The 26,137-nt window shown below is 46.4% G+C and overlaps 5 protein-coding genes across 6 annotated transcripts in view; 1 reads left to right on the top strand and 4 right to left on the bottom strand.

The window, feature by feature from the left end:
• kmt2ba (lysine (K)-specific methyltransferase 2Ba) overlaps positions 1–8,095 on the bottom strand; it is a 24,982-nt gene extending 16,887 nt beyond the window's left edge. Inside the window, exons 1-9 of the mRNA XM_019867735.1 lie at positions 7,643–8,095; positions 4,461–5,856; positions 4,219–4,391; positions 4,058–4,138; positions 3,709–3,865; positions 2,070–2,361; positions 1,766–1,827; positions 931–1,155; positions 749–846 (exon numbers count right to left, since the gene is read on the bottom strand). Coding sequence (XP_019723294.1) covers positions 749–846; positions 931–1,155; positions 1,766–1,827; positions 2,070–2,361; positions 3,709–3,865; positions 4,058–4,138; positions 4,219–4,391; positions 4,461–5,856; positions 7,643–7,945 — 2,787 coding nt within the window. The 5' untranslated portion in view covers positions 7,946–8,095. The remainder of the gene's footprint in view (positions 1–748; positions 847–930; positions 1,156–1,765; positions 1,828–2,069; positions 2,362–3,708; positions 3,866–4,057; positions 4,139–4,218; positions 4,392–4,460; positions 5,857–7,642) is intronic.
• A 460-nt stretch (positions 8,096–8,555) lies between these two features.
• LOC109514608 (zinc finger protein 576-like) lies at positions 8,556–10,572 on the bottom strand. Of its 2 annotated transcripts, none has more exons than XM_019867875.1 (5): positions 10,482–10,572; positions 10,146–10,259; positions 9,685–9,803; positions 9,451–9,594; positions 8,556–9,338 (listed from the first exon to the last, which is right to left on the bottom strand). In XM_019867875.1, exons 2-5 carry the CDS (start codon positions 10,240–10,242, stop codon positions 8,847–8,849), a joined length of 852 nt encoding a protein of 283 aa, XP_019723434.1. In that variant the 5' UTR covers positions 10,243–10,259; positions 10,482–10,572; the 3' UTR covers positions 8,556–8,846. The 2 variants fall into 2 exon arrangements, with proteins under 2 accessions (XP_019723434.1, XP_019723435.1); XM_019867876.1 differs by having other exon boundaries at positions 10,179–10,259.
• Positions 10,573–11,196: 624 nt separating this feature from the next.
• ndufv1 (NADH:ubiquinone oxidoreductase core subunit V1) lies at positions 11,197–15,181 on the bottom strand. Its single transcript, XM_019867807.1, has 11 exons — positions 15,114–15,181; positions 14,122–14,218; positions 13,962–14,044; positions 13,722–13,892; positions 13,357–13,540; positions 12,852–13,041; positions 12,543–12,755; positions 12,059–12,225; positions 11,896–11,977; positions 11,676–11,821; positions 11,197–11,441 (listed from the first exon to the last, which is right to left on the bottom strand). The coding sequence occupies exons 2-11, from the start codon at positions 14,215–14,217 to the stop codon at positions 11,364–11,366; spliced, it is 1,410 nt and encodes a 469-aa protein (XP_019723366.1). The 5' UTR covers position 14,218; positions 15,114–15,181; the 3' UTR covers positions 11,197–11,363.
• A 1,134-nt stretch (positions 15,182–16,315) lies between these two features.
• Positions 16,316–22,279, bottom strand: hcn3 (hyperpolarization activated cyclic nucleotide-gated potassium channel 3). Its single transcript, XM_019867783.1, has 7 exons — positions 21,705–22,279; positions 19,215–19,644; positions 18,507–18,668; positions 17,949–18,167; positions 17,177–17,323; positions 16,810–17,050; positions 16,316–16,745 (listed from the first exon to the last, which is right to left on the bottom strand). The coding sequence occupies exons 1-7, from the start codon at positions 22,166–22,168 to the stop codon at positions 16,543–16,545; spliced, it is 1,866 nt and encodes a 621-aa protein (XP_019723342.1). The 5' UTR covers positions 22,169–22,279; the 3' UTR covers positions 16,316–16,542.
• A 1,739-nt stretch (positions 22,280–24,018) lies between these two features.
• ecm1a (extracellular matrix protein 1a) lies at positions 24,019–25,910 on the top strand. The gene is made up of 4 exons (XM_019867903.1): positions 24,019–24,167; positions 24,234–24,478; positions 25,347–25,552; positions 25,629–25,910. Exons 1-3 carry the CDS (start codon positions 24,035–24,037, stop codon positions 25,548–25,550), a joined length of 582 nt encoding a protein of 193 aa, XP_019723462.1. The 5' UTR covers positions 24,019–24,034; the 3' UTR covers positions 25,551–25,552; positions 25,629–25,910.
• Positions 25,911–26,137: the final 227 nt, after the last annotated feature.

The raw sequence follows: 26,137 nt of genomic DNA, 5'->3' as shown, positions 1-26,137 counted from the left end.
ACACACACACACACACACACACACACACACACACGCACACACTGCTAACCAAAACGGCAGCACCTACCAAAGCACGCAAACAATCTATCAGATGATTCTAAATGTATGCTGCCACTGACATGCCTGCACAGTGGAAAAGAGGTCTTTGATTAACTCGGCTCCGTAAAACTGACTTGCGGTCACTCCGCAATGTTGCTTGCCGTGCTTCTTTCTGGTTGCATCTCGAACAGTCTTTCTTTTTTTTTTTTTTTTTTTTACTTTGGACACCAGTCTCACTCAAGATCAACTGTAATAAACCGCTAATTTTCTACAATCCAGATCGACACCCACAAAAAGGTTGTTGCTGTTAACCACCCCCCAGACTTGCAAGTGAAATGTGTCAAAATACTCCGTTCGAGACATATTTGCAACAACAACACATATTCAAAGCATCTATATTTTAGAACAAACAAGTAAAAGCAGAGGGGGGAAAAAAGGTTAGCAAGGCTCAACGCGGAAAATCTACATCTACTTTCCCTAAGGTATCTAATCCTAGCACATTTTAGATTGGTGGACAAAATAAGAAAAGAAAAGAGGCCTGGGAAGGAAATTACTTGGAAGTTGTCGTCTAGTTGGGAATTTGTCAGACTTGGCATAAAATAATAGCAGACCAAGAGCAAGTAGTAGTCGTAAACCACATTCCAAATAATTTACCCCAGGGAGTCTAAAGGAGCTACATGAGAAGAAAGACACTTGCAGGCAACATTACCTTGTTGGCTCTTGGTCGGCTTCCTTTGGAAAACGGCCGCCGCTGCTTCATCACCTCCATGGGGACGTTCTCACATACGGACAGTCCAAGTCCAAGATCTCAAAAAGAACAAAATGGTTCTGTTGTTGTGTGTGTGTGTTTTTTTAAGAGGGCTGGGGGGGTGCACTGAGGTTGTCATCTACCTTGCTTAGCGGCCATTTTCTCCTCCTTGAACTCTTCCCTCTCTTCCTCTGGCTCCTCGTCCGACTCGGACTTGAGCAGATTGCTGAAGGAGCGCGGCGTGATGTTGCGCAAAGAATGCTTGCGGATTTTAGTCGGCGCTAAGGACAGCTTCGTGCTCGACTCCCTGGCACCCCAGTTGCCGTCATCGCTGCTTGACATGGGTCCCGAAAACTGCCTGGCCCGGACTGACAAAATGGAGGCGCATGAGTGATGATCACTCACGTTATTTTGCTTCATATGACACCAGCATTCAAACGTCAGCTCCCACCCAAAAAAAATCTCTCATCCTTGACTTTATTTTATAAAAATGTAAGAGAAGATTTGTATCAACTGTTATGGTTCGCAGTGTCATGTTGGTGTGACGCATGTGTGCCTTTCAGGGGGCGCAGCTTGTGTGTGAAATCAGGAACCGGAGTATGGTTGGCTGGTTATTTCAGCATAAAGGTCTGCTCCTTGTTAGCATTCTCGTTTTGTATTTGTGTTCGATCGTTTGTCCCGTTCAATAAACTGCAAAAAGTGCATCGGCGACGGCTGCTCCGCTTTCCCACGTGCAAGGGCATAACTACATTTGTTTTCCCCGATCAGTCCCACTTGACTGGGTGTGTATTTGGAGCTTGCTCATTCAAACTTTGACTTGCAATAAAAAAAAATAAAAAAAAAACGGGAGAAAAAAAAATGACTTGGAGAAAAAGATCATTCTTAAAGTCAAGGTAGCACTATACTTCAATGATTTTTTTTCACCAAATTTCTCTGCCTACCATCCAGAGCTAGCAATATACTTTTAACAATACATACCTTTAAATTGTTTGACGATGCGCTCTGTCTTTGTGGTCTCAATTCTATCACACCTCCTGTATCTGTTGAAAATACAGCACAAAATGTCTTCATCGTTTTTTTTAACTCATGGAAAAAGTTACTTTTGTACAAACTAGCATGTTCATCGCATTTTATATGCATTGTTTCTTTGCTTCACACTCTGGGGTAGCAGCGGCGCTCGCGAGCTCCACCAAGTGAGAAGAAGCAAAAAAAGAAAGGAGGAGGGGGGAAAAAAAAAGACCAGTGACCGCCTAATTTGATGGACACAACCATATTTGCTTACATGCAACACTGTCGCCTCTTGTTGGGCCCGCCGAACTTGGGCTTGTCACGACAGTTGGTGCACTTGGCGCAGTCGCTGTCCACCAGGCACCCTCTGCACGAACCACAGCGCCGCGAGCGCACGCCGCCGGGCCTGTAGCGGCTCAAGATCTTGCGCTTTTTGAACTTGCGGCCGCGCCGCCACCCGCGCCGCCGCCATTGCTTCTTCTGCTCTTGAAGGGGTTCCTGGGAGACCGGCCACTCAGCCCCGCCTCCATCAGAGATCTCATCGTCATCATCGTCGTCTGCGACATCTGCAAGCGGCAGAGGGAGCGGATGGATGGGAGCTCAAAAGGGCATTAAACACATTTATAAAGGCATTGTGAGGTACATTCTAGCCGGTGGCTTTTATTTATGATTAGGGGGGGAGGTCGCATTCTTTTAGAAGAACATTAACAATGTTGTATGTAAATTTGCATGAAATAAAAAATAAAATAATATACAGAAAAGTATGTGGTATTTATGGACTATTGTGTAGAAAAGAACAGAGGAAGAACCGGGTAAAACAAACCATATAAATAAACGGATGCACACAACATTGAGGAGCAACCACGCCAGTAGAATGAAATTCACGTTGAAGACGCCGTCAGGGCCGAACACAAGATCAAGAGTAAGACTCGACGCACTTGAGGAAGAGAGTTCAAACTGGTTCTATAAATTACCCGTGTGCGAACGATAGTCCATGAACAGATTTAATTTTATTTTTTGAAAGGAGAATGAGTGGCATCGATATTAGAGAGGAGTTTATTCGCCCAAGCTCAAGATCCACGGCATTTTATTCGGATTCAAAATCTTACTTCCGCAGATGCATATTCCTGAAAATTCCACGATGCCACTCTTACTTTGGATGCATGAGATAACATACCTTGAAAAATCGAGCTTCATGTCATGTAATAATTCATCATTTTGGAGAGCGCAGGCAATCTTTTCTCACACAGCACATGCCAACTTTGCGGTTTCCATTTCAGTGTCTTTCCTGTCGTCGTCGCAGATGACAACGTCGGTGATCAAATGGAATTCAGTGTGGTGGACGGATCTGTGTCGATTTTAGCGCAGGCCTCTTTAATGCGGTGCAAGTTTGTCTCTACGTGTGCTTCAGGGCAGCGAGTCTAATGGTCAAACAGCACTTTCTCACCTCATACAGAGTGATGGCCGATCGACCAGTGTTGGGTAAAGCTTTCCAACAGCAGTGGCTAATCTGTGTGTGACAAAAGATATTTTTGCTGGCAAATAATTGACTTACAACTACATGGAGTGTACAAGGCACGGTTTGTCTTTTTGGGATTGGTGATTTTTTTTGTTTTTTAAGGGGGGGGGGGTATTTTGTGGTGGGGTGGGTTTATGCTTTATTGTTGCTACAAGTGCACTGTGATGTGCTAACGTGAAGATATTTTTGATGCCTTCTCAACTGCCCTCTACTTATTTGTCTACTCGGTGTCTTGGTTTGAGTGTTGAAAACAAACAAAAGCTCATCTACATGGTTTGTGTCACAAGTGGGGATCAGTCGGGACTAAAAATGCTTGAGCACTGGGAATGCACTTTTTTTTTTTGTCCTGTCTAATGTGCCACGTAAAAGAGCAACACGTGTGCATGGGGCGTACCTTCTATTGCGGGGGAAACGGTGATGCCCTCCCTCTCGTGCAGCGGAAGGGCACTGAGCCGGGGAATGTCGTCGGGCACCATCGCCCGCGGCTGGCCCAGGGCGACCGCCGCCGCCCGACACACGTGCTTGATCCTGGGACCGCCCAGAGGCTGCTCCTATCATCCAAAATCACAATTATAACGATTAAAGTGAGCAAACCGACATACTGTTTCATGTTTCGTTACTATCTAGCGATTATAGATTTCTTTTAGTTTCCATCATTGACTACAAATTTCTCAATGCAACTAATGAAAGCATGTTAAAGACTCATACAGAGTAAAATATCAAAGATTAAATATGCTAATTACCTGAGGATGCAGTTTCGCAGACCGGTTGACTCTCCTTTTCCTTCGCCTGCTCACTGCCGCGTGAGTGTCACTAGAGCTCAACTGTTAATATGTAAAAGTCCCAATGAGGACATATTTACGTGTATTCGTGTTCGGGGGTAGCAAAAGAATTCGGTGCACACCTGCGACAATTTGAACTGCTTCTGCTGGTCAATCTTGATGAGCTGCACTTTGGCTTTCTTGAGCAGGTGCAGCATCCTCTTGTTGGCTCCACTCAGGCCCACCGCGCGGTGCCCGGGCACGCCCGCATCTGGTGCCAGCGCCGCAGGACGAGCCTCGCCGCTCCCCACGGCCTCTGCGCAGACGTAAAGTGGGACACTTCGGTAGGCACGTGATGTCACCAAACGAAACGAATCGCGCTTACCATTCCTGTCGGTGACTTCCGGGGATGCTTGCGAAGACGTCTTGGCGTCGCTGTTGACGACCACGGCGAGCTTCCTCACGACTCCGGGCGAGTCCATCTCCTCCACGGTCAGTTTGGCCTTGCGCCGCCTCCTCTTTTTCACGGCCATCTTTAAATCGTCTGGACGTGAGCCGTCATCGTCTTCGACCCGCACGGCGTAATGGCCTCTCTTCTTCTCTGCCAGCTTCAAGGTAAGCCTCTTGAGTTTCTTGTAGAAGTCAAGGTGACTGCTGCCGTGAATTGGTCTGACAGGGAGCTTCGCTGGGGGAGACAACTTGTCGGCTGCGTTGGGCGCGGCGTCTACCTCCAACTTGGCATCGTAAACGGAGTCTTGCGAAGATGTGCTGGTCTTCTCATCCTCTTTCGGGTGATTCTTCAGCCATGATGACAAGTGGCCTTTCGGGAAGGGCACCATGGCCTCATCCAAAAACCTCTTGGGCGTCTTGATGACGCGGGACGTGCGCGCAGTCGTCACGCTCGAGGAGTTGTGCTGTTCCACGAGGGAGCTGGGTTCGAGGTCCGGCGGAGCAGTGGGCCCGGGGTCGGTGACGTAGGTGTAAAACACGTGCTTGATGCGGTTCCTTCTGCGGATTGCGGTGGTGGCGGGCGTGGCATTTTTGACCTTCTTTCGCTTGCCATATAAGCACTTGCGCGAGTGTCGTTTGTACACGCGGTGCTCAGGTAACACAGGCAGCGGCGACGACGACAACCCCTCCAGCGGCATTGCTGCTTCCGGCCCGCTCTGCGCGCCAGCCTCCGCGCCAATCTCCGGGGACGCGGCCACGTCCTTTGCCGGTTTTTTCCTCTGGCTGCGCTGCAGGGACGCCGCCGACAGCCTGGCGCGCTTTGCGGGCCTCGGCGGTGAGGCGGCACCTGGCATTTTGACCGTCATTGCAAGCGCCTGCCCCGCACTCTCGGCTGTCGGAACTTCCTCGGTTCGTTCTGCTTCACCGACCCCTGCCTGGATGCCTTTTGCCGTTCCGCCTTGCCCTTGAAAAATCTCGGTTGGCGCCTCTTTGACTTTCATTCTTCTGCCTTTCACGCCAACCCATTCTTTTTTCGAGCGCCGAGGTACAATTGTACCAATCAGCACTTCTTTGGAATTCGGTGGTAAAATCATGTCAGACAGCCCATCTTCTTCTTTCTCTCCTTCTTTGGCACCCTGTGATACAATATTCCCAATCGGTGTTGCTTTGGGGGTCTTGGGTAATATTTTCCCAATGACAGATTTGGTTGCAGGAGTTGGCGTCACACCATCGGAACGCTGCGCAACTTCAGAAGGCTGTGCAACTTTGGGGGGCTTCAACTTGCTGGATAAACGAGCAGTGGTTGTGCCAAAACCACCAAAGCTTTCCTCCTGAAGAAAAAACACAAGGATGCATTTAAGATGGATTAGTTTGTGTTCCGATTTAAATCATTTCACCTTGTGGGAAAAAGACATTTGACCATTTATCCGATTTTCATTTTTTCTTTTACTTTGCCAGCAGTGAGAACATTTAAGTCAACCGCTCGGATATCAGTCCATGTGACATCAATGCTTTGTTCAAATCAAGTGATGCCATGACTTTTACCTATCATGTCTTAGGCGATTTCTTAAAAAAAATTCAAATATATATAGCAACAAAGACACATGTTACATGATCTTTTAAACCAAGTTCACCTAGACTGCGAATACTGTACCAACTCTGGCATGGAAGCAATAGACAAAACTATTGCTCAAGTCAAAGTAAATACAATGGTACTGTGACTTATTCAGACAAAACTCGCATCAATCTAACACTTCAAACAAATAATGCAACAAACGTTGCATCGACATCAGGAGACCGACAATATAACAAAACTCACTGGCATCTATTATATATCCTACGTATAACGACGAAGGTTACTGTGGAGATGCGTTGGGTTTGCCGCCATCTTGTGGCGGTTTGAAGGGGGGGAAAGCATCAACCCAATAACTACTCAGGTTTTGCACCAAATAAATCACGAGTGAATCGCAAATAATCTGGGATAACAGTACGATAACTCCTCCAGAACATGAATCAACATCTCCCTGAGAACGCCAGCGTTTTTCACCACTGTGGGCTAGCACCCAAAACGGGGTCAATTGATCGGCAAGAGTAAAACGTTGAAAGCCTCTTCATTGGTCATCCATCGGGCACACATTTTACGGCCAAAACACCTTTTTTTATTCGCATTTTGTTTGAGTAAAGAGACACTTCTTGCATTCATGTTTGAGCATTTGTTTGCTACCATTGAGATTTTGTTTGACTAGTGTTAGTGCAGTACAGTAGTCGGACAAATAGATGTTATTTGTGAGCCAAAACTGTGTGCTAGTTCGCATTAGCATACTACAACGAGAACTCGAGAACCCTACTAGTGCAGTTTGGTGCGACAAGAAGGATGCAGGATGCTACGAGTGCGCGATGGTTGAGCCTAGTAGTGTTAGTATGGTTTGACTGCAGTAGTAGTAGCGCAAAAAACTATTAGTAAGTCAGAGTTGTTGCACTAGTGCACTGAAACGTATTCCATGGACTTTAAAGTGGGTATGAGGCTGTTTGAGGAGGATATCCTTGATACCAATTCTTCAGGTCGTACCAGTTGGCCTGGTAGTATGAAAAAAAATAAACATTCCAGTTGGATATCCAAAATATCGTGGACATGCTCAGAGTGCTTTCCGTCTTGCAGTCAGCTGACAGCTCCAACGTGGTAGGTATGACGATCAACTTGCCACTGTGAGGTTTTCGGCACGAAAAATGAGCAAATCCCAAAACGAATTAAAGACATTGCGTGCTCTTTTATTTCAGCACATGAGCTGGCCAAAGTTTACTACACGGCGCTCGTTTCCATCAACAACCGTCGCTAGCCGCCAAAGTTTTCGCCTCGTGCCGCTTCGAAGGACACCGATATTTGTTAAAAAACATGCAAATGTGGACTGTAAATGAACAATTAATCCCCGCACAAGCACCGGAACTAAGCGTTCGTCCGCGTAAGACGCCGAAGCTAAAGCTACTTTGCCGCTAACGTATAAAGGGGCTTCCACCTCCTTTGTAATTCCTAAACAACAAGTGCACCCAAGCGCCATTTGTCACGATTGATCCAAGTGAGACATTTTGTTGACAAGACGCTTGAGTTGGCTCGCTCACCTCTTCGCTCGACTCGAAGCCCACTTCCCTCCGCCGCTCATGCTTCTCAGCCAGCCCGAGCAGACGGAGCAAGGCCGAGTCGTCGCTCAACGCAAGGCCGATGTTGACGGGCCTCGGCCCTCCGCCGGACGACTTGCCGTCATCCGAGCACAGCCTTCCGCGTTTGCTTCGCTTGCCCAGACGCAGCCGGCCGACGCGGCTCGCGCACGGACGGCCCGGGAAGCGAGCTCGGGCGACTGTCTGGCCGCCCGAACCCACCGCGATGTTGGCGGACGACGACGTTCCGCCTCTCGGCGCCGCCATTTTTGAGCACGACGACAGCAAGAGGAAGAAGACCGCGAGCGCGCTGCCTGCCGAGCTCCGTGGGTGCGAACACGAACAGGCAAGATGGACCTGGACCGCTCTCGGCCAGAAGGCGCCAGATAGGAAGGAAGCACAAGTGCATCATGGGAAAAAACTACTCCTCGCTGCTCCGTTTGTTTTGTTGGCGTGCACCACTTTCGTTTATTACTATTTTCGCAACGTTTTAAAACGTACAAATAATCAATGTCACGAACTATAATTTGTGAATTAACTTTAATACAATTAGCCAATTTACAGAACAAAAACCTGGTTCAGAGCCATTACAGTCAGATCATTTTATAATTGTGCATGTTTTCTGATGTTAATTTTGTGGTTTTATGCTATGAAGTTTATGCTGCAGCTCGTTGAATCGTAAATTCAAAATGAAGTTCTTAAACGCATTTAATGTTCCATATTGCATTTTTTAAAATGTTTAAAATCAAATATTCCATCCTATGTAAATAAATTTAAAATACACAAATAAATAAATCCAAGCATATGGAAAAATGACACTTCATTGAATCAACAATAATAAAAACAAATATTTAGGAGGGTAACACACTTTAAAATAAAATCAACATGAATATTTTGTTTATTGAAGACAATTTTTAATATTGTTAACCCGAAAGCACTGATCATTCAAATATCGTGGTTTTTAACTTAAAAAAATCCTTTTGGAAAAAAAAAAAAAGCAATTGCAAATGTTTGGATTTCACCATAACCCCCCCTTCTTCTGAAGGCTTTAAAACAACTAAAATGGCTGCTGATGAGGAAAAAGCTTGCCATCAAGTGTACAAGTGAAAAAAGGATGCAGCATTGAAAACAAACAACAGTAATGTACAGGCTGGCATTTATGCCATGGTCAGCGCTTGTTGTGACCCAAAGAAGATGGTGGCTGCGCTGGGTGCTGGCTCCTCTTGTGTGCTCTCAGGGCGTCAATGGATGGGAACACCAGATCGCAGTCATCTTCAGGACACGGAATCCTCAACTTCTCTTCCTCTTTGTCCTCTTCATTGTCTTTGTTGGCATCGTCGTCGTCCTCAACCCTCTTCTTCTTCTTCTTCTTCTTCTTATCGTGCATCTTCATGGTCTTGGTTTGCAGGTTGCGTTTAACAGTGGGCTGCATTACAGCGCCGTCGACCCTGTCTTGGTGATTCCTCAGCGCCTCGTCGGTGAGGAAGTGGCGCCAGCAGATGGAGCAGAGGCGCCCGCCACTTTGTGCCGCCGACACCACGTCCTTATCGTGGTCTTCGATACAGTGCAAGTGAAAGTCCATGAGGCTGCGACAGCGCACACCACAGTCTCTGCAGCGCCACACGCCTTCCACGCAGCCCTTCCGTTTGTGCCTGTAGAGCTGTGACCACACAATCAGTCAGGAAGACTGAAGACTCTTTATTGCAGATTTTCACCGACTGCGGATGTGTCTGAAATCAATCCCCCGTGATAAACGGGTTCATTTCCCTCACCCCACTAAAGTTGGTAAAGACTTTGGAGCAGGAGGAGCAGACAGGGATGTCGTCAGCCTGGTGATGGAGCCCACTGTGCACCTTAAGTTCCTCCGGGGAACCAAAAAGCCTATCACACTTATAACACGAGAACAGCGTGTGGTTCTGCGGAAAGATAAAAAAAATGTTGACTGACAGCCAGCTTGACATGGCCTACAGGCTCAGTGGAGACTAACGAATGTTGATCATAGCAACCTGCATCAAATGCCTGCTGTACTGCTCTGGGTGAGTCCTCCGCATGTGGTTCTTTCTGGTCTCAGAGGACCGAAATGTGATGAGACATTGTGGACAGTGCGGATCGTCATAGTCCTCTCCTGCATCGCAACCACAAATAATTACAGGTGGAAGCTTGATGCACATGCACTACTCACAAAAAACTGGGCCAGTCAAGGAAGACACAGGTTTCTACAAAAAAGACAACATAACACTTTATGTCCACCCGTTATATGTATGTATGTATGTATGTTTGTTTGTTTGTTTTGGTGGTGGTGGGGGCGGGGTTCAAATATATTTTTACACTAGCAAACTCACAAATTGATCTCGTGCTAAAACTCCAACTATGCCCCGGAAATTGACAATGATTTTTCTGTTCTTTTCTAGTGACCATATTTGTAAGTGGTGCGTTTGAGCTGCTGTCAGTTAAGTAGACATCTTACGGATGTGCAGCAGGGACGTCGCAGAAGATTCACCAGATTTCATCTCTGGGTCGGTGTTGCTCATGTTCGTGCCCACGATGACGTCCTCGACTTTCATCAAGTCGATGTCTTTATCTACAACAATACAAAACGTAAGATTCTCACTACAATAGACGGTTACGCTTGGTTAAAAAAAACGGAGGACGACGCAGACAGCGAAACGGTCATGGTATATATTTTTTTCAGTTGAACTCTCTGTCTCTTAGTCATCATGCATAGTTCATTCGACCGCTACGAAATAGGGTCAACTCTGACATTTGAATATATTATTAGTAAAAAAGACATTGATTTGCTTACCCTTGAATCCACGGCGCCAAGCGTCGTTTATCCGGGTCACGTGACAAGCAAAGTCTCGTCAAATCGTGTTGCACACCTCGCGAGACTTTCAATCACTCCAGAGTACAGTACCTAAATATTTAGTTTCCATCAATATAAATACGTTCAGGAATTATGAATTGTTGAACTAATTATTATTTTAAATCTTAATACATTTATACAGGTTTTCACTTTCCTACCCAGTTGTCCACATTGCTGTTGACCGCATTTTTAAAACGACAGATAAAATTAACAATGAATACACTGTTGTCATCGCATACACAGGTGTACAGTAACTGCACTTTATACTGTAACACTCGTTTATTCTATTAAATTTTATTTGATGATGTCCCGTTCTTATATTTCAACAAAGGGATCTCAGAAATACAACTACTCTTGTAATTCCACCTTTTATTCTGGAAAAGACACATTGCTTTGTAACAATAAGAGGACAAATTGACTCCAAATTGGCCCAAAGATAAAGTTGGGACGAGTAATTGGTATGTTAGTTTTATTAGCACATTGGCCCCCATATGTAAAGATGATTTTTGATTTGTTTTAATGATAAGACGTAAGCAAATTGGTGCCCTGAAGCCTAAACTACAGCTTTCACCTTGCAGTCCCGAGCACCAGTTTGAGAACCACTAACATAACTATTAAAAACAACATGAATAGTGGTGAATAGGATACCAGAGAGTATTTGAGGGTCATAGGACTTTATTGACATTTCCATGACACAAGGAGACAAAACAAAAACCACGTTATTTATTTTTAAATACTTTGTGAACAACACAAGCATTCGTATGTTTCAGGTGGAGATGAGGCACAGGAATGCACCCGCAAAATGAAGGGCAAGCGGACATTTTAACCGCTGGCCTGCTTTTGTTCCCGGAATTGGGCGATTCGGCTTTCCATGAGCGGCCTGAAATGTCGAATCAAACCCTGAAACGAGAAGCGGAACTCATGGTTGATAAGATGGCGAACACCAAGCACTTATGGCTGCTACGTTAGCTTCTCGTGCTAACTGTTAGTTCTCAGCAGCCTGATGCTAGCCATGTCAAGAAATCAAAATAGGATTGCGCTGAATGAGAAATTTCATTTGGAGACGAACCCCTACATCGTTAGCCACCATATGCTTGTCAGTAGTGTGCATTTGGTAATTTCCGTGGCGCTTACCTGTACGGGCCAGGCAGCACCGTCTCCCAGGGCACAGATGGTGTGTCCTTCGATCTGCTTGCTGATCTCCCAGATCATGTCGATCTCCGACTGCCGTGCGTCGCCTTGCACGAAACGCCACATCATGTTGTTCATCCAGTCCACTCCTTCATGAGCAGGAACGAATTTAGCCACACAGTAAATGAATGTCGTGTAAGTTAAGTATGATGGGAAAAGGGACCTTCTCTGCAAGGTGTGCACTGGCCACAACTCTCGTGCTTGTAGAACTCAATCAGGCGGGCAATGGCTCTGATGATGTCCGTCTGAAAAAACATGGCCCCGCCCCAAATTGTCAACATTGAATATGATCATAAGACGCTTGTTAAAACGGGGAAAAAACGCACAGATTTGTCCATGACAATGAGTGCCGCCGTTCCCAGTCCGGTCTGAGCCTGGACGAGGCCGTCAAAGTCCATCAGCACCTCCTCGCACACCTTCTTGGGGATAAGTGGGGTAGAGGAGCCACCGGGGATAACGGCCAACAGGTTGTCCCATCCGCCGCGAACGCCGCCTGTCTCACAAATGGTCGTTCATGTAGTGTTAGTGTCAGATTATGTTTTCGGGGGAGTTAATGGGGCGGACTCACGTCACACATATGATCACACAAATGCAATACGCAACCCGACCTCTCAACGCCTTCGCCTTGCTGTTGAGCAGTGTTATCATTGTCTTATGTTGAAATGTGTTTAAAAAAAAAAAAAAACATTTTAAAACAGCTAAATCCTCCGGCCGATTAATTGCTCAGGCCCCAGTGGTTACTGTGCATGCTAATATGTAGCTTTGTGGCACTCCGACGTAAAGGTAGAAAGCGCGAGGCCCCTAACGTACCCGCGTGCCTCTCGATGAGATCCTTCAAGGGGATGGACATCTCCTCTTCGACGGTGCACGGGTGGTTGACGTGGCCGGAGATGTTGAAGAGTTTGGTACCCGAGTTCCTCTCCCGGCCGAAACCCAGAAACCAGGTGCCTCCGCGTCGGCAGATGGTAGGCGCCACAGCTACCGTCTCCACGTTGGCCACCGTCGTCGGACAGCCAAACACGCCTTCACCACAGAAGTAACAGGGGAGGGGGACATTTCTGAAAAAAATGCTGAAAAAGGCTTTGTGTTCAATGGCGCACTTTCTGTGTGAAGACTCACCTACATCAGCAGGAAACGGGGGCTTGAGGCGGGGCTTGCCCTGCTTCCCCTCCAGTGACTCGATGAGCGCCGTCTCCTCGCCGCAGATGTAGGCGCCGGCGCCGCGCATCACAAACACGTCAAAGTCGTAGCCTGAGCCGCACGCGTTCCTGCCGATGAGCCCTGCCGCATACGCCTCGTTGATGGCCACCTGCACACATCACGTTCACGCTTCAGATGCTTAAAGGCGTTTCGTTCGGGCAGAAGAGGCATGAGGGAGAGGTACACAACTGCTTCCTTTTCCCCTTTCCTTCGACGTGTCTTTCAAAGGGACAGTAATTTTACCATAAAGTGTTTGCCTTCTCATTCCAAGTCAAGCGTGAATTCAATCTTTGTCCAGATAGTCTAGAAAACTTTTGCAACGTCTGACAGGAATTCATTTACATCATTTATTACATTACGCCCTCTGCAACGAAAACACCTGAGCATGATGCCGTTCTTAAACATCAGAGGCGTGCGATCCCACCTGCAGGTTGGAGGACTCATTGTAGAACTCCCCGCGGATGTAGATGTAGGCGGCGCGGGCCCCCATGGCCCTGCCGGCAACCAGGCAGCCCTCCACCAGCTTGTGGGGATCGTTCCTCATGATCTCCCGGTCTTTGCACGTGCCCGGCTCGCCTTCGTCAGCGTTCACCACCAGATACTTCGGTCTAGGAGGGGGGTGGACAAAATAGCTTTCTTTGTTTATTGACAAATGACGTGACTACCTTCCTTTTGAGGGAAGGCATTAGACGGCATCGTAGGGTATTCAGGTAGCGCATACGTTAGGAATTGTTCCACATAAATAAATGTGAATATGTAGGGGATTATTGTTTTGGAAGTGTTTCCGACCTGCCGTCGCTGGGCTTGTTCATGAAACTCCATTTCATGCCAGTGGGGAACCCTGCGCCTCCTCTCCCGCGCAGGCCCGACACCTTGATCTCATTGAGAATCCAGTCCACGCCCTTGAGAAGGATCTCCTTGGTCTTGTACCAGTCGCCACGCTTCAAGGCGCCATTCAGCCTAAAGTGCATTCGCTCAAATTAACCAAAGAATATAATATGTACTGGACATGGCTTGTGCAGGTCTTACTTCCAGTCATGACGGCCGTAGAGGTTGGTGAATATTCTGTCCTCATCTGCCAGTGGCCCAAATGTGGTTTTCTTAGGAGGGGTCTGTGGGAAAATCAGACAGATATATTAAAACTGTTTGATGTTGGCATAATTTCAGTCGAAATTTCTAGAGATGTTACCTGTGCAGTGCTGTTGAATCGTACAATGGCGCCTTGACTGAGCGCCGCCGGGGCACGTGCCACCCCGCTCACGACAGCCCGAGACAGGGACAGCATCCTTGGGAAGTCAAAATTTGGAATTGTTCCGTTACTTTGACTTTGCTTTGAAATGTTTTTTGTAACTGTTTAAAACATTGTTTGCATTATATATGTTTTTTTTCAGATTGCACGCACAAACACAAACTCACACAGTAAGGACACCCCCAAACTTTTGAACAGTAGTCTATGATTTCTGTACACGCATATAAAATTGATCTTTAAAACAATGTGACATTTCTAACTGGCCTTTAAAATTTTGATTGTTAATGTATACACGCATGGTAAGCAGTTTACCAATAGCACATAATGACTTTATAAATCGGTATGTATAACTTATAAATGATATGTTAATGAGACACCTCCAGCACTGTCAAAACAAAACGCAACGTCGTGGGGCCGAATTCAATTTAAAACATGACAGATGTGATTTCCACATTCAGCTCAGTAGGATATCATATAACTCCACCAAATCATTCAAACTAATACATTTTGATGTACTGTATTACCTTGTCACTTACATGACACACCTTGTGTGCAAGTTTGTTATGCAGGTGAGCTAATCCAAAATGTTGAGTACCAGCAACATGCTGACAAAACACGTCCGATATTCGCAACTGTGGTCCATTGAGCAATTGTAACCATATGCAAACAGTGTGTTACAGATGTATGTGCATGATATAATCTATCAATCCGGTGACCTCCACGCTAGCGGCGCCACAGCTAGCGTTAGCCTGTGATGCTAGGCTGGCTCGCTCTTATAACCTTGCCCGCGTCACGAGTTCAGAAGAGAAATGGCGACAACGCGTCCAAACAAGCACACGATAAGAACGTGGTTATTTATAAATAACACAGAATGAGAGCGCACGAGGAAAATCAGGAAAATGTTGTGTACACTAAAGTAAGCCACCACATACCTGCTCTAGGTGCAGAGTTTATGAAATCCAAACCGGAAGCGCTGTTCATATTCCGGAAGTACTCGCTTACGTCTTCGAATGGGCGACGAAGGATTTTACTTATTTTTATTTATTTTTTATGTTTATTATTATGTTTTAAAATATAATAACTGTAAAGGTACTCCGCATGACCAGGGGCGTAACTCACACTCATAACATGTTTCCGTCACTAAATCGGCTAGGATGGATTCATTTTTTATTATTACCCCATATATATTTTTACTTACGAATTATGGATTGACTTTTCTATGCATTAACAACACCCTGTGGTTAACTAAAACTGTGACAAAAGTATTATTTTTACATATATCCGTGATAAATAGAGGAAGTGATGCTCATGTTACAGGAAGTTGTACTTATCACGAAATTATTTAATTTGTACATTTAAAGGAATTGTCATTTGCTTTGATCAAAGTCGTATTGTATTTAACTTCTATTAAAATCTACTATTCTGAAGCTACTGCCAATGACCAGAAGCGAGTCCCACCCCTTGAGCGGACGAGCCAATAATTTCATAACGTCACAGTATTTTTGATTGACTTAAAATAATCAATTAGAAATCGCTTCCCCCACCCCTGCAAATCGAGAGGTAGTTTTCTTCTTGTTAATTCAAATTTTAATGTCACGCCATTGTCATCAATAAATCCACAATGAAAACAATCAATCCGTCCATCCATTATCCAACAATCCACACACTTTCTCAAAATAAAATTTCCCAAAATGAAATTCCCCATCTCTCCCGGCTCGTAAAGAAAAGCTCGTCATTTTCCCAACAGGACAGAAATACATCTTTTTTTGGGACAAGCACTGGCCCGATTGAAAATGGTTGCAGTTTTCATAAATGTTGTCGAACTTGATCTGAACTACTCATAAAACAGCTGCCCCACGCCTGGCACGTACAATGAGTACAACCAGCAGAGCTGAAGTGATGACATCACCGCAGTTTATCCTTGCTGAACATTAGGCCGTAAACCCATCCATGTACGTACAGCATGTGAGATTACAAAAGCGACATGCCGAGGCTTTACGGACATCCAGCTGCTGTCAACATCCTGCGTGATGGACAGCCTCACTCTTAGAAAGCATAAGAGGATGCTGAGCTGCTATATTAACACGAGGGAAAAAAAACAGTATCTACAAAGAGAGAAGATATTTGTGTTCGTTCACACCATTTGCTTGGTTTTATTTCCATCAAGAGTAGCCTTGATTTACTCAACTGCACGTGGTAGGAGGGATTCTTTTGAGAAAATGGAATATTACAACCCGAGTAGAGATTCAAAGTAAATAGAAGTGATTCATTCGTAGTGTCGTCGTAACGTATTTGTACTCCGTTGTCTTACAAGACAGGTTATGCGTCCCATTTGGGTGATTGCCTCGGACAGTTCCCGGTTCACTCGTTGGAGGAAGGCTGGTGGCTGGGCCTCCTGGCGACCCGCCCCAGTCGGTCCACGGCCACGCTCTCGAAGGCCCGCCTCATGAGCGGGTGCTCCTCCAGCACCTCGTTGAAGCTGTCCACGCTCAGCGAGTAGAGCCGGCAATACGTCTCGGCCTTGACGCTAGCCGTCCGTCGGCCTTGAGTCAGCAGACAGATCTCTAAAAAAACAAGAGAATTGATGTCGACCGTGTTTTCCGCGGGAAAAATAAGTTGGACAACTACCGCCAAAATAGGCCCCGTCGCTGAGTCTGATGTCTTTGCTGCCTCGCGGGATGACCACGACGGTGCCGTGCTGGATGAAGTACATCTTGCGACCCAGCGTTCCCTCCCGTATGATGAAGTCCGCGGGCTGGAAAACCTCAAAGTGCAGCTTGGTGAGGATCACGGTCACAAAGTGAGGGTCGGTGTTCGCGAAGAGGGGCATGTTGGCCACCAGACCGCGACAGTTATAGCTGACGATTTCCTGTCGAGAAGAAGAGACGCCCCAAAAACACCGGTCAAAATGGGGGCAAATCAAAATGGGCTCCCCATTTCTCTGATATTCAAGTTTCCATCCCATTTCAATTGATGATCACTCGCAATAGCTGACCTCTTTTAGCGGATCGCTGAGCTCTCCCAGGATGCTGTCTTCGTCAAACATCTTGCCTTGGAACCGTTGCTCATAATAGTCGTGGATCCTCTGCCGGAGGTCGGCAGGCAGCTTGTGGAACGACATGTACTGCTCCACTTGCTTGTACTGCAGAAGGACGGAAGAAGAAAGAACCTGAACTGGGGAGGACAATCGGCCCGACCTGTCACGTTTGCCACCGTGTGTTGCGCAATCGTGATGGATTGCGTCCTCATTTGAATGGATTAAAAGATGATTTGAAATGGCTCGTGGGTGACTGCCGATCCCAATCAAAGGAGCTGCGATTCGAGCAGTCGCTTTAGTCGTCCAGATTCCATTGCGTAACGTTCAGATGTTTCCCCGTACCACTGCTGCACTTATAATTAGGGAGAAATATATGATCCAGTCATGTTTCCAGAAAGACTGAGCATGAGCACGTGGTGGCACCTCATGGCACACATGCAATATAACATGTTTCCAATAAACGTTCTCATGATCATACCATCATAGAAAAAAGAACTACTTTTAAAACTTCTGCCATTAAGAAGGAAAAAAAAGACCTTTACAAACATAGTCATAATTTACACAGGGACAAAAATAAACGAGAAAAATGTATCTTCACACGGGTGCGAAAACAAGTGCAACGAGGAGGCCTTAAAGTAGATTAGAAATCAATTAGCGCATCAGTACATCAAGAAACAAACGCGTTTTCCAAAACGTCAGCTTTCCAGATGCCCCTTTGAGCGTCTCTTACCTTCTCCTGGTACTGGCGGTGCGAGGCGTCCAAGGACTGCACCAGGTTGGTGGCATGGCCCAGGAACATGGCGTAGCAGGTGGCGCCCACCACCATGCTGATCATGGTCAGCCACACGTCACTCGCGCCCTCCGGAGGGTGGGCGCCGTACCCGATGCACAGCATGTGACTCATGGCCATGAACAGGGCGTACGAGTACTGCATGTGCCACGTGGCGTTCTGAGCAGGACCAAGAGAACATGTCAGTTGTGTGTGTGGCTGTGTGCGGCGCGTGTGTGTGTTTTTAACTATAGGTACTTCCCCCCTTACAAATAAATAAATAAATTGCCTATTTATGATTTGGGTGCTCCCCCCAAATTACTCTGAAATGCCACAAGATGGCGGCAAAGCCCAGTCTCACACAAAAGTGCACCCTTCAGCCTCATATTCAAGGTTTTGCATTTTCTTCTCTCAGTTGGGAGATGCATCACTTCGACAAACTGTGGTTCTTTGCCACCAAGGTACTACTTTCCTATTAGAGTTACACGGATCATTGCGCAAGGGAAGGCGTGCACCGACCGCCATGTTGTTCTTGGACACCCAGCAGTCCGCGGGGAAGTCCTGCAGCATGGGCACCATGAAGGTCAGGCAGCCATCCCAGTGGCACAGCAGCAGCATCATGCCGATCAAGTTGACGATGCGCACCACCGCGCTGGCCAGGTCGTACGTCATGTTGAACATCTGAAGCGGACAAACGGACAACTTTGTTTTTTGCGGTTTGTTGTCCTTTGTCTCAGTCCGTCTCCTCTCAAGCTAAGTACGTTGTAGCCTTTTTTTTGCTTTTTTTTTGTCCTTACCTCTGCCTGTCCCCTATGCAGCCACCTATTTGGCGTTATTTTAATTCTTCTTTGCTATCGCTATTGTCGTTGTCCGATGTGATCATGAAAACGATGCACCCCCCGATCGCCTTTCGAACGCTTCTCCTCCTTCATCTATTATGGCGCAGCTGCAGCTGGAATGTGGTGGCACCTCCATGGCTTGCGGAGCCTTATGTTTTCTTTTCATTTGCGGAAACAGGGCGCTGTAAAAGGCGCCCTGGAGAACTCTTGATCTCTGTTGGTCATTTCAAAAAATATATATTTATATTTATGTCTGGGGTTGCGATTTGATAGCACCCTGCGGTACAATGACAATGAAAGCTATTCTGATTCAGAATAGCAATGGACGGGTTTTGACTTTCTGGACCTGGATTCGCCACCTCTGCCCATTAGGAACGGAAGCCGGTACCTCCTCCCACTGGTGGATGTAGCGGATGAGGCGGGATAGGCGCAGGAGTCGTAGGAGGCTGAGGATCTTGGTAAACCGCACGATGCGGAGGGCTCGAGCGGTGCGGTACACGTCGGACGAGTCCTGCAGTGACTCCAGGTCCACCACCAGGAAGATGTAGTCCACCGGGATGGAGGAGATGAAGTCCACCAGGAACCAGGAGCGCAGGTAGTGCAGGCGGATGCGCTTGGGGTCCAGCACGATGTGACTGTCCTCGCCCAGGATGCCCGTGCGGAAGTTGAAGACCAGGTCCATCAGGAAGAGCGTGTCGGACAGCATGTTGAAGGTGATCCACGGGATGGTGTTCTGGTCTTCGAAGAACGTGATGCCCCACGGCAAGATCACAAGGTTGCTCATCATCAGCAGGAGCATCACCAGGTCCCAGTAGAACCTGGAAAGAAGCGCAGGGAACCCTTAGATGGAAAACAAGAGCACAACGTGAAGGAGGAAACAGGTCTGCGTGACCCATCTCATGTGAAGTCTCCAGTGTCCCGTGGTGACCGGTTTTGGGTTTCCCGCTTTTGCTCACAGATTCTTTTTCCATCCGCCGGCAGTCAATCCGACGTCTCGACTTGATTAAGGAGCTTTTTCATTTGATGCCGCGGGACGTGGGGCCATTGAGAAAAGAGGACGTGATGGACGGGTTAACACGAGGACTTCTTTGTCACCGCCTCTCATGTTGCAGTCGACAAAGTGGCCACCGCAGGGACTGCGAAGGCTTCCGTCGCCGTTAAAGCACGCGCAAGAAATTTGTCGGGAACAATTTTTGCATTCGAGTCCAACTTCAAGGCTGTGAGGGGAGCAAGATTAGTCAGAGCTTTGCGTTGGCATTTTTTCACTCCCCGGTTGTGGGAACGCCGTCGCTAAGAGAAGGCACACCAAAGGATGAAAAAGATGCCTTTGCAAACTAAAATTAGCAAATACAATTTGCCATCCCAATGATGGCAAAATGAAGGAAAAAAATGTAAAAATGTAAACATCATTTTGAGCACATGGAAATGCATTCCATAAATCGAACTCATGAAATATGTCAATCCATTTCATGCTGGCATAATCAAGAAAAATGTAAAAATCCATCAATGAATGAAGAATAAAAGTCATACTTTACAAAGAAAATGTGTTAAAAAAAAAAACGCACGATAACATGATGGAAAATGAACAGATAATGAAGGTGAAAATCGGAGGAACAGAAGGCCGACGCCGGGTAAAAACAACAACAAGTGAAGCTGGCCAGGGAGGGCGTTTTGGCAGATTGGTGGCTAAGACCCTGGCCTTCTGTCCACTCCATGTCCCCCCCCCACCACTCGGCCGCCCTTCATTTCTCGCCGCCTGCCCTCTGCCCACCTCTGTATTCCGGCCAAATGAAGTCATTGGGACGGATCGCACCATCTGACCCGCGCCTCCATTTTAAAAGCAAGTCTTGCAGCATGCGGCAAACGGCGGTGCCATAATCTCCGCCACAGCTGTCTGCATATTATTGCATAATAAGGCAAGATTGGAATTATTCGGAGCGTTTCTCCCACGTGGGCTGGCCGTCTGCCACCGGCCGGCACGCTGCTTATGCCTCCTTTGAATTAGCTGCTTTTAATATGAAGTAAGATAGATTGCGGTGAGATGTTGTCCGGCTTTTGGCAAATCCGTACAAATGGAGGCGAATGAATTGAGTTGGTTTGGGGGTGGGGGGGGGACCTTGAATAATCCAGATGATCTTGTCCTATATACTGTATCAGTAATCAAATCCCTTCATCGCCTTATACCGGGCGGTGCATCAGCTGCTGTGGCCCACTCTCAACTTGAAAATTTAGGATGCGCAAGCCTGTCCTTGTCGGGAATCAGTTTTGCCGTCACACTTGATGGCCGTGTCTCCATCCCAAGCACTCACCTGAAGTCGCTATGAGGACGACACATATCACACCACTCTTGACTTAGCAGCACATTTAGTTTTGGCGTCAAACGCTTTGACGAAATGAAGCTTTTGGACACGTTAGTCGGGCGCGGCTTGGTCTCAACTTGGTCTCAGCGACAGCCTCGGCCTGGAGAAAAGCCTGACATTTTTCACTTTTATTTTCTGTAGTCTCGTGCGTAGAACGGATGGAGCTATGGCTTTCACACATCTTTTTTTTTTTTTTTTTGGGTGGGGGGGGTGTTTTTGTCACTTGTTTAACTGAATAGACTAGATGGGCATGACTGCACCTGAGCTGATGACAGTATCAAGATAAATATTTGATCGTCATATTTTGGAAATATCGATGTCGTCGCATAGATAGAAGGGGTGGGTGTCTTTGTATCGACTCGAAACACTAGACGGGTATGGCCGCACCTCTCCCTGCGTCACAATGTGGATGTATAGTGATGCTTTGGGAAGATTTTTTTTTTTTTTTTGGGAGCCATTCATATTTGTAGAAGGGACGTATTTGTGTCAGACACTAGACAGGTGTGGCTGCGCCTCACCTGAAATCGCTGTAAGGGTGGATGATCCACACGCCGAAGGACTTGACCCTGGCCTGCTCCGCAGCGACACCCTTGTGGCTGCCGAACATGCGCAGGGAGAACTTGTTGACGCCGGGCTGCAGCATGGATCCCAGCTGCTTCTGGAAGTATGTGGACTGGTCTAGCTCGACTTCCTGGCAGTCGTCGTCGTCGTCATCAACCCCGTTGAGGTCCAGCAGCCCAGCGGGGTCGGCCGTGTAGTCGTCGTTGTGCGTCTTGACCAACGAGAAGAGCGTCTGGCTCACGTCGTTGCGCTTGTCCGCCTTGGCCGAGGGCGTCCCGGGGCAGCCGGCCTTCTGGGAGGCGCTGCGCCATCGGGAGAAGCGAAGGCTGCTCCAGCTGCGGTAGCGCGCCGCCTCGGGTTTGTGACCGGGACTCTCTCTGAACCCTTTCTGGTCACCCAGGCTCCTGGAGGGGCTGCTCATCTTTATAAAGAAAGTGTCCGCTTACAAGAAGAATGGAGCTGTCATTCTCAACCACAAAATTGCGATTGTCTGACATGCGGCTTCATCCACCTCCCGCCTAGACGGATGCAAATTGCCAGGCAGGAGCTCATCAAGTAGCCTTCAATAATCGGCTTGTTGCGACACATGCGTCCACTCACCTCCCTCCCCCTCAGCTCCCCTGCCGGCTCCCTCCCTCCCTTCTCTAAAACAGCGGCCTGGAGCGGCGACGCGTCCGCAGGTCAAATTGCGCAGACGTTCTCATTCAGTGGCGAGGAGGCCTAGATGGGTATGAATTACTCATTAGCAGGTAAGCCAAAAGGAAGGCAGGGAAGAAAGTCGGGAGAAACAACAACACTCGTAAGGCTCCCAAAGGTTACTACAATGTAGTGAAAATGTTTTGCACGCACTGGACAGGTATGTCTGCAGCTCATGCGAGTGACCTGAACTACGCGTCTATGACGGACGGCTTGGGGACTAAGGACCTACGAGGTGATTTGGGGGATAGATTTTGTCGTCGCTATGCAGAAAGCATGCAGCGGTACCTTTCGCACACATTAGATGGGTATGTCTGCAACTGATGAGCATAAGCATCGACAGCAGAGAGAAAGTGCAGCTCCATCGCAGAGAGCACGACGTAGCTATTGCAATGTTATTCCAAAAGAAGTTGTTGACTGGGGTTGTGTGCGAAAACAGGAAGCAGCCGACGAACGCACACGGGCTGCTCTTTGATAACAAAAGCGCAAACTTGGCAGGTTTTGTCTGTTTTTGGTAAAGGCTGTTTGCTGGGAGGAGGAAGAGCAGTTTCCACAAACTTGGCAGGGTGCGCGTGATCTTTGTTTTGTCCACGGTCAGCACATTTTTTTTTTTTTTTTTCCCAGAATCACTTGATAAGAAGTCGCCTTCCGTGTTGGCTGCCATGCATAGAGGAGTTCGGAGCAGTGTAAAAGAGCAAGTCGCGCATCCCGTGAAGATTACATATTTTGAAACCAGTTTTATTTTTCGACTGTGGTTTGTTTTGACTTGAACCGCATGCCTTGGTCAAATTTTAACCAGACATTGCAGTTTATTTCATTGTTTACATTTGACATGCCGAATGGATGGATGGATGGATATGATTTCGATATTTATTGACTGACTGTATTTTACATCTCATATCAGTTTTTACATTCTTGTGCATTCTTTTTAGTAATAATAATCATGAAATGAAAGTACACAAATGAATAAGACTGCTCAACAGCAAATTTGAATGCGAGATAGCTTTATTTGCCTGTAAACATATTTTGGATACGCATTGAAAAAAATGTCTTGACTTTTTCCTTAGCACATCAAGTTTTTTACATTTAAATCTTGCACAATATGGATTTTCATTTACAGCTACAAAGCCAAACCCAAAAAGTGGATTTGGGGTTCGGAAATTTTCCAACACGGCTGAAGCACTAAACGATTTTAGGAGAAAAGAGGAGAGGGGGCTGAAAAAGAGCCTGGTGAAGCAATGACATAATGGGGCGCGACATTAAAGGTGTCTACCGTGCCATACAACCCTCTCATCGTTGCTGTTGTTATTTTGATAGCTGTGGTATTTTCTGTTCATGCGCAAAAGTAGCGTCGGCCAGAGTCAATGCAAATCGAGAAGGAATCGGATGGATACGGTGCACCCATAATTGAATCGAAAGCCACATCCTTCTGTGTGGATATTTTGTGGTGTATGTTTAGCAGATTGTCTCCCGGGTGCTCAAACTTGCCCCAACCCACCTCTTATGGGTTGAGCGGAAAAGTGAGGGTTGGGCTCCCCCCCGCCGCCCACTACTCCCCACCCTCCCTCCTGGGTTAATATAAGCAGCCTGCATGTCAACTTGTTGCATTTCAGGTCTTGCAAGAAACTGCAAGAAAAAAAAAAAACTCACTCCAGCCATGACTTGGATTGGACTTCTTCAAGGAGTTGGAATTCTTCTGATTGCCTCCCAAACAAATCTCAGAGGTAATGCCAATTAGTTATGAAATTACAAATTACCTCCAGGATAATCCAGCTTGCCTGTTTCTCCAGTGGAGTCCAGAGAAATCGACGTGCCGTTCCCACCGGCCCGGCCCACGACGCTCAACCTGCCCGCCATCTGCAGCCAAGGTCAGGGCCGCCCCAGGTACCCGGAGAGCTTCTTCCCAAGGAGCGGGGCGGGCCACTTTAGGCGCCGCGCCAAGGCCATCAACCGACTGGAGTCGTGGTACGCTCACTGCTGCTGTCTGGACACGGAGGACAGGGACGCCGCCGTCCTTTGCTGCACAAGGCAAGCTGTGAGTCAAACGCGTCATCAGAAAACATCGGCTAATAACATAGGGTTGAAGTCAGGGTTTTGTAAATATTTGCTGAAATTTGATTTGAATGAAAAATGACATTTGCTGTGCATTAAAAAAGAAAAAAAACGTGCAACTGTCAAATTGATTTTTAAATTTCGCCCAGATTTTCAAATTGTGACCAACCACGGCATCTTACTTTATCTCAAAATGAAACGTCAGTGTTTGTTTCTTTCACTTGTTCAAATGGCACGTTAAATTGTAACAAGACTTTGTATTTATTTTACAAATGTTAAGATCTATTTTTCAAAAATGTGTTTTCATTTTCTAAACAAATATGCAATGTGGATAGTGTGTCAAATGTGAAAGCCGCTCACAATTTATATTATTTTTAATTTGACATTGTAAACACGATCCATTCACCATGACCAATTTACATTTTGTACAAATATTATATATATTTAACAATTCACTGCGCTGAATTCTCTCTATTTTTTTAAAGTACTGTATGGCCTATTTTTTTCATTATTAATTTATCCAGATAAAGTAATTGAGAACACATTCCTTTTGTAATAAGGATCTGTCTGATCATTTTCATATATTCACAATTTTGAACCCAGATTATTTTTTCAACAACATGCACTGTACATAAAAATACAACACGATAAAGACATTAGTGACTGACAAACAAACAAACAAAAAATAAATAAAAATACTTTGACAACTGATGAACCCCCGCAAATTGAACCCTAATCCCAGATTTTTGTTAAATCCATGACTTTTGTTTTTGTGGGTCTTCTCTCCGTTGCCACCTGCGGATGACACTATGAGACTCTGAGCTAATTTCTATCGCCATGTTTGCTTTCAGTGGAAGCAGGCGCTCGGCCAGTTCTGCATCGAGGAGTTCGGAACCATGACGGCGCACTACGAGTGCTGCAGGAAGCAAGGAGACGAGCGCTGGACCTGCTTTGACAGCGAACTGCCAAACCCGGACTACCTTGCCACGCCGGGCTACATCGCACCCACAATGCCCGTCGAGCCCGACTTTGCCTTCGACCCAATTGCTTGCTGAAGGTACAGATAATGTTAGAAATAAACGACGAACAATCATGCAAAAAAAAAAAAAAAAAAAGATTGAATTTTTCCACAGGTGTTCAGAAGATCAGTGTTTTCAGCCAACCAGAGGGATTGATTCTGCCCAAGTATTAGAAAATAAGTCATATTTTGAACTTTTCTTTTGTAAATAAAAGATATGATGACCACTGTACGCTGTCACTGCAGTCTATCGCTGCAATCTGTGATATGTCCACAAGAGGTCCCTGTTTTCATGGGAAAAGTTGTGGGAAGGACGCGTCTTGTTGTTTACAGTTTATCATGAATTGGAAGTTGTACCAGAAAACTTAATCAACACTTTAATAAGTTTCCACTGTGACCTACGAAGTTTCTTTGTTTTTTTAACGAACGTTGACAGATCGTCAAAACAATGAGCAGGTGTACGCACACTTGCCTAGTTTTATCCTTCACCTTCAAAATAAGAGATATGTTTGAACTCTAACATGCGCTTTTAATGATAAAAATATAATCATGCATAAATACATGTACAATACAAACACTTATTGAAAAATCTACTACTTCACACGTTAATTTGGTACGATAGCT

The sequence above is a fragment of the Hippocampus comes genome, unplaced genomic scaffold (assembly GCF_001891065.2).
Source record: "Hippocampus comes isolate QL1 unplaced genomic scaffold, H_comes_QL1_v1.1 scaffold207, whole genome shotgun sequence".
Classification (NCBI taxonomy): domain Eukaryota; kingdom Metazoa; phylum Chordata; class Actinopteri; order Syngnathiformes; family Syngnathidae; genus Hippocampus; species Hippocampus comes.
The sequence above is the reverse complement of the archived record's forward strand: the minus strand, read 5'-3'. Positions and strand labels throughout refer to the sequence as shown.

Excerpts from the sequence above, each read along its gene's own strand:
- LOC109514608 (XM_019867875.1), bottom strand. The coding sequence starts at position 10,242 with ATGAAAGTCGAGGACGTCATCGTGGGCACGAACATGAGCAACACCGAC. Across the intron at positions 9,804-10,145 it reads GACGTCCCTGCTGCACATCC|GAGAGGACTATGACGATCCG; the intron begins GTAAGATGTCTA and ends GTTGCGATGCAG. Across the intron at positions 9,339-9,450 it reads TCTTTACCAACTTTAGTGGG|CTCTACAGGCACAAACGGAA; the intron begins GTGAGGGAAATG and ends GTGTGGTCACAG.
- ndufv1 (XM_019867807.1), bottom strand. The coding sequence starts at position 14,217 with ATGCTGTCCCTGTCTCGGGCTGTCGTGAGCGGGGTGGCACGTGCCCCG. Across the intron at positions 13,893-13,961 it reads TACGGCCGTCATGACTGGAA|GCTGAATGGCGCCTTGAAGC; the intron begins GTAAGACCTGCA and ends AATGCACTTTAG. Across the intron at positions 11,822-11,895 it reads GTGCACACCTTGCAGAGAAG|GAGTGGACTGGATGAACAAC; the intron begins GTCCCTTTTCCC and ends CTGCTCATGAAG.
- hcn3 (XM_019867783.1), bottom strand. The coding sequence starts at position 22,168 with ATGAGCAGCCCCTCCAGGAGCCTGGGTGACCAGAAAGGGTTCAGAGAG. Across the intron at positions 19,645-21,704 it reads CACCCTTACAGCGATTTCAG|GTTCTACTGGGACCTGGTGA; the intron begins GTGAGGCGCAGC and ends GCTTCTTTCCAG. Across the intron at positions 16,746-16,809 it reads CGACGGGGCCTATTTTGGCG|AGATCTGTCTGCTGACTCAA; the intron begins GTAGTTGTCCAA and ends TTGTTTTTTTAG.
- ecm1a (XM_019867903.1), top strand. The coding sequence starts at position 24,035 with ATGTCAACTTGTTGCATTTCAGGTCTTGCAAGAAACTGCAAGAAAAAA. Across the intron at positions 24,168-24,233 it reads CTCCCAAACAAATCTCAGAG|TGGAGTCCAGAGAAATCGAC; the intron begins GTAATGCCAATT and ends CTGTTTCTCCAG. Across the intron at positions 24,479-25,346 it reads TTTGCTGCACAAGGCAAGCT|TGGAAGCAGGCGCTCGGCCA; the intron begins GTGAGTCAAACG and ends GTTTGCTTTCAG.